The 6,394-nt window shown below is 41.1% G+C and overlaps 1 protein-coding gene across 1 annotated transcript; it reads right to left on the reverse strand.

Annotated features, from left to right (window-relative positions):
* Window positions 1–1,510: 1,510 nt before the first annotated feature.
* On the reverse strand, window positions 1,511–3,602 carry jun (Jun proto-oncogene, AP-1 transcription factor subunit). Its single transcript, XM_059340528.1, has one exon. It carries the CDS (start codon window positions 2,893–2,895, stop codon window positions 1,915–1,917), a length of 981 nt encoding a protein of 326 aa, XP_059196511.1. The 5' UTR covers window positions 2,896–3,602; the 3' UTR covers window positions 1,511–1,914.
* Between the last annotated feature and the right edge of the window lie 2,792 nt (window positions 3,603–6,394).

The raw sequence follows: 6,394 nt of genomic DNA on the forward strand, positions 1-6,394 counted from the left end.
CGACACTTGAAATAATAACAGGTCTGTGTTCATTTCAAGATGCAGTGGAGGCATGAAGTCTGAAAGTACAATGTTTCAGTTGAGGTTAGGCAGTCTGTGTCGCCCTCTAGTGGTTCATTATAAGCAATGGCGCGTATGGTGTTATACATAATAACCGAATGCCATAACAGACCCTGTCCCGCCACATTTAGTTGCTTATATCAGTGTATATGCATGACTGAGACTTACATTGTTACTTTGGAAAGTAGGTTATTTCCCTTTATTTCAGTTGTGCACAACCCCAATCTTTATTATTACTCCATAAATTAGTTTTTTAAACTGAATGTACTGATGTTCTTACCTTTCCTTTTCTTACCCTTTTTAGGTTTATTGCGATTGACCTTACCTGTAAATGTTTGATAAATTGAGAATATGTTTTTTCTGTATATTCTGTGCTGTTCCTGTGGACCCCAGGAAGACTAGCTGGTTACTAAGGTACCAGCTAATGGGGATCTTTAATAAATAAACAAATAAATAAACAAATGTAAACAAATGTTTTACAGCTTTGTTTTCTGTCAGTCCCTGAATATGCATTGGTGATAATATGCTATACTCAACCAAGAAAACCAAAGCTTTTCAAGTTTTATTGTGTTGATGTTCAATATTATATATGATAAAGACTATATCTATAAATTAAAAGCCTTCTTGCCATTTATTTCGACATGTTGGGTCTTTCTTAATTCACAACAGGACATGAAGTCATGTTAAATAACTGTATGGTGCAATTGCTTGTGATTTTCCTGTTTGTGTGCTAAATCAGTGCTACTTGGATGTCTTTAGCTGACATTTATTGCATACTTCAACCTGTTGTAACTCTGTAACAGTGGAGTAGTTACAACATGTTATAGTTTCATACAGTGCTAAGACCTATGTGGTGCTGTATAATATTTATACTCTTCGTGTGTGCTGAAACATAAGGATCTGAAGACCAGTTTGCAGGATTGGCCTCCATCAGTAGTAAGTGAGCCCGGCCTGTCAGCTGAAACACAATCACTTAGCCTGGATCAATACTAGCACTAATGGAATTTACCTTGAGGTACTTGGAACTAGCAGCTCTTGCAACATGTTGCAACATGTTTTATTGTTTGAGCTCCTGACATGGCACACCCACTTTTTTCCTGTCACACAAGAACACAGAACACAATGTTGCTTCATTTCATCTGGTTTATTTTCTTAAATATTGATTAGTTTCTGAAGTGCTCAGAAAACAAAACATAAAAAATTATACAGTATTCTTATTACAAATGGTAAACATAAGTACTCCAAGTTGATCTTATATACATATAACAATGAGTGAAACCCCATTAAACAACTTTAGAAAAAAACATGAAGCTTTTCTAGCTGAATTTCTTACAATTAAGAAAAAAAAGTACATTGTACTGTAACTCAGAAGTCAGGCAGCTTTTGTTACAACTTTTCAGCCGTTTAGAGTTGGCCAACACGCCCATGTTTGAGGCCATTATGGCTACAGCAAGAAAAGTCTCTATTGCAGGTTCTTAAATCCCCTAATACTGAATTTCTCCTTTTGATGGTGATGATAAGGTCCATGCAGAGCTGGGTGTAAATCAAGAAAACTTCAGTCCTGTCCAGTTCTGTAAAAAATAACAGCACGAAACAGAAACAAAGGTATCCTGCTAGGTGCCATGCCCCCCTCTGGGTCACGGCTACTGTCACTGTCCCGAGCCCCTCTCTGGGACGCGCCACCGGGGGAACGCGTGGCACTCAGGAACTTTAGTGCGGCCCCCGGTCCTGCCAGTGTCGCGCCACATCATCCCAAATCCCCTCAAGATTTTCGGGAGATACAGCCACTCACTATCACAGGATGCGTCCGTTTCGTTCAACTAACAGTCTGTTTCTCTCTGCAGGGACGCCGCCTCAGAAGGTCTGGAGCTGCTGCGTTAACATGAGCTGGCACCCGCTGTTGACGTGGTTCATCACCTTCTGCTTCAGCTGGGCCACCTGTTCACGCAACATGTTGGCGGTGGACGCGAGCTCCGAGTTCTGGGACTTGAGGTTCTTCACTTTATCCTCCAGCCTCGAGATGCGCTCCAGCTTCCTCTTCCGGCACTTGGAGGCAGCGATGCGGTTCCTCATCCGCTTTCTCTCGGCCTTGATGCGCTCCTGGCTCTCCATGTCGATCGGGGAGAGAGGAGGCGTCTCCCCCGGCATCTCAGGCACGGTTTGGGGCTCCTCTTTGAGCGCAGATAGCCGGGGGAGCTGGCCGGAGGATGGCTGCCCGTAGAGGGGGAGCTGCGGCGGGGCAGCAGAGAAGGACATAGTCGGGGCTGAGGTGGTGTAGCTGGGCGCAGAGACGGTGCTGATGGCCGGGTGGAAAGTGTTCAAGTCCTCGTAAACCGGCGAGTCGGAGCGCATGGTTGCGTTGTTGTTGTAAACTGTAGCGCCGGCAACGGATGACACAGGCGGCAGGGCAGTGTTGACACTCTGAGGAGCCGAGGTGACGCTCACACTGGTCGTGCCCGGCATGTGCTGGTGGTGGAGCTCCGCCAGGGCTCGGACGAACCCCTCGGCGAAGCCCTCCTGCTCGTCGGTGACATTCTTCGGACACATGAACTGGGTCGGGGTCGGCGTGGTGGTGATGAGCCCGTTACTAGACTGGATGATGAGCCGCTCCAGCTCCGGAGAGGCCAGCTTCAGCAAACCCACGTCGGGAGAGGTGAGGATGTCGCTGGCTTTGGCGCGGAGGTGAGGCTTCAGGGAGCCCGACGGGTCCGTCAGGTTCAGGGTCATGTTGTGTTTCAGCACTTTGGGGTTGCTGTATCCGAAGCCGGCGTTGTCTTGCTGGGAGAAAGCGTTGAGTGAGTCGTCATAGAAAGTAGTTTCCATCTTGGTATACATGGAAGAAAAAACCAACGTAGCTACAAAGTCTTTTAAACAACTTTTTTGTCCTCTTTCTCTCGGTTCTTCCTTGTTTCCAAACGTCCTCTCTGTCCGGTAAAAACTTCCAACTGCTTGACAGGAATCAAGACTTACTTCTTTAAGTCAGCAGCGATGGTGGACTTGTAACAGTTCACAAAGTATCCAGTGAATGAACAGACTCCTCTGCTGTGCGGTGTCTGCTCCGCCGGGCTGTGTGTATACTCTGAGCCGTACAGCGTGGAGGCAAACCTTATCTGCTGCCGCTGCCTCTCTAAAAATAGCCATGATGTCATGACGGGGCTCTCCCATTGGCTGGTGGGCGTGTCGAGGGGGCGGGGCCCTGCCCTCCGATAAGGCGCGTTGCCTAGACGACCACCCAGAAGATTCTTAATCTCGCGGTGTATTGTGGGATGCGGTAATGCTGTGAAGGAGAGCGTAAGCGCGGGGCATTGTGGGATGACGTATTGTTTTTGAATATCTGGTTACCCGCTTTACTGTCAGTGGCGGGACAGCCAGTGGAGCTGCTGCATGTGTCTCTCCGCACAGATTGTTTTGGTAAACGGCTCTACTGTACATTTATTTAACACTTTCTATTTACTTTAACTTTTTTTCTACATGTAGGGCTCTTTGATTTAACCTCGCAGAAGCCCTTAAATGACTTTTTTTTAACTTTAGTATACTGACAATACAGATCTTTCTGATTTCTAAAATAGATAGACATAAAAAAAAGGAAAAAATGCAGGAAATTAATGGCAAAATAATATCTGACATACGTACCACAAGCTTTCATATTGAATTTAGTTTCTTTGACACTTATAATAATAATAATAATAATAATAATAATAATAACAATTTAATAATGACAGGTCTGCCTGTGTTCATTTGAAGCAACAACTCATGAGCACTAATAAGATGCAGTGGAGGCATGAAGTCTTTACTACTTTTATTTTTCTGCCATTCTATGGTATCTTTTACTCTATGTATTTTTATTTGTTTATTTTATTTTATTTTATTTATTTGTTTTTTTATTTACATTTATTTATTGTGTTTTGTTTGTAATGCCATGCTGTGAAGCACTTTGAGCTGCAGTTTATGTATGAAAGGTGCTATAAAAATAGTTATTATTGTTATTATTATTATTATTATTATTATTATTTGAACAGCTCTACTGTACATTTATTTAATAGTAGTATACTATTTATTATACTGACAATAAAGATCTTTCTGATTTCTAAGATAGATAGACAGAAAAAAAAGGAAAAAATGCAGTAAGTTAATGGCAAAATAATATCTGACATACATACCACAAGCTTTCATATTTAATTTAGTTCCTTTTACACTTAATAATAATAATAATAATAATAATAATAATAATTAATGACACGTCTGTCAGTCTGTTTTGTGACTTTTATTTATCAGCCTTCACTTTCTATTAAGTAGAAATGTATTTTAACTTCCTTAATCTTTTAATAAAAGTACAGTTGAATGATCTCTGATGAATTTCATGAAATTAATTCAATCTTAAAATCTATTTTATTGTAGTCGTGCTCATGTTTACAGTAAATTAAATGACACTTCCTCTTCTCTCTTACTGCATATATGAAACATTATCTGGTTTTATAAAAGCTATATACCCATGGGCAGATTATGAGACAATTGGTCCCTGGGGACAGACATAGAGACTTTGACATCTTTTTAGCATTTAGCATCTCTTTGATTTTTGTTTGTAGTTGTTACACATATCTCCGTGGTTTCATTGGCTTCTATTTGTGGATATTTTGTTTCTTTTTGCAGTTATGTATTTCTGTGTGGCTTTTTGACCCCTTTTTCAATGCTATTTAGTGTCATTTTATAGTTGCTCTGTGTCTCTTTGCAGCTGTTTTGCATCTCTTTCTCGCTTTATTTTCTCTTTCTAGTCATGTTGTGTCTGTTAGTGGTGGTTTTGACCCTTTTCATAGTTGTTTTGGTCTCTTTGTAGCCATTTGATGCTTCTTTGAGGTCATTTTGAGTCTTGCTGATTGCATTTGTCAAGTGACACTTTGTAGTTTAAGGCCTGGGAGCCTCTGACACTTTGGGCCACAGAGGCCTGATGAGTAATCTATCCATTGATATACCAACAGTAAATTAAAATTACACGTTATTCTACTATTCTATTCATATATGGCTTCAAACCTGCAATGTTGTGATACAGTAAAATAAAAATTCCTATAAATTGTATTCTATTATACTGTTCAAAACGTTTGTCATTAAAAAATACAATTTTATGATACAGTAATGGGAAATTGTTCTCTTCTATTTTGCAAAATCAAGTTTTTTTCCTTCAAAAAAGCAACATTATATGATATGACGTGAAAAAATTCTAAATACCCTATGCAACGCAATCCTTTTTCTAACGTCTGCGGGTAAGAACTGGAGAAAGGTGGGAGCTAAAATAACTTGGAAAAAGTGTATGAAAACTGTTATTTGAAAACAAATTATTCATTTTTCCGTGTGTGTGTGTGTGTGTGTGTGTGTGTGTGTGCTCATGGTGGAAAGTCTTGTTCTGTCATTTTGCGCCTCAGTCTGGGACATCATGGTGGTCTCTGGTTGGTGGTCCCCCTATAAATTGTCCTATATAGCGCACAAACACTAAGTGTGAGTTAAAATTTGACACCTGGGCAGGTTAAAATAAACACAGACATAATTACTTGAATAAGAAATGCATTAAAGCTCTGTTATTTACCTGAAGTGTAAAGCCAAGTCCATCTTGTTGATTAATGTGGCCTCCTTTGGTACTTACCAGTCGTTCCTCCCCGCAGTCATTAGGAGACCTTTTTGCTTTTACCGCTCTGAAAAGCTGCATTTAAGACCTTTAATTTCTGCTACAACTACAAATTGTTAAAGATAGATCTACAGACGTCTGTTCGTCCTCATAAAGAGCAAGTGCAGTTCCTATTATCTGTGTCAGGGTGTGTAATTAGTGTAGTGCAGTCCATTGTCCCCTGGCCCTTGGTCAGAAATCACAACTGGTTTAATGGCAGGAGGTTAACCGGAGTGTCTTACGTGTTCCCCTCTAGTCCTCCACACTCCCACTGTCTGGGTCATTTTCTGCCCTGCCAGCTTTACCGCCTGCTATCTCCAGCACAGCACGTCTAAATATGTCCCCCTTGTGTGACAAGTAAATCAGTCCCCTGGCGCTGGCTGGCTCAGAGAGGCACCTAAGGAGGATGAACCGGATCATAAAACACCACCACAGTCTGACTTTTTATGGCTGCTAATGTTGTCTTTATGTACTGTTGTATATGTCAAACCTTGGCAATCAATAATGTTGGATGGATAATCTGATCTAACTGGTTGGCTTAACTGAACTTGGGCAGTTTCTTTTTTTGATTTAAATGCTTTAAGTGCTGAGTTTCTTTAGTTGGGAGGGGGGACACTACAGGTGAATAGCGTAATTCAGGTGAATAGGGTGATTTTTTAAAACGTATAGATATCACCA

Source organism: Centropristis striata, chromosome 9, assembly GCF_030273125.1.
Source record: "Centropristis striata isolate RG_2023a ecotype Rhode Island chromosome 9, C.striata_1.0, whole genome shotgun sequence".
NCBI classification, from domain to species: domain Eukaryota; kingdom Metazoa; phylum Chordata; class Actinopteri; order Perciformes; family Serranidae; genus Centropristis; species Centropristis striata.

What these genes read in the sequence shown, in the direction of transcription:
- jun (XM_059340528.1), bottom strand. Translation starts at nt 2,895, where the DNA reads ATGTATACCAAGATGGAAACTACTTTCTATGACGACTCACTCAACGCT.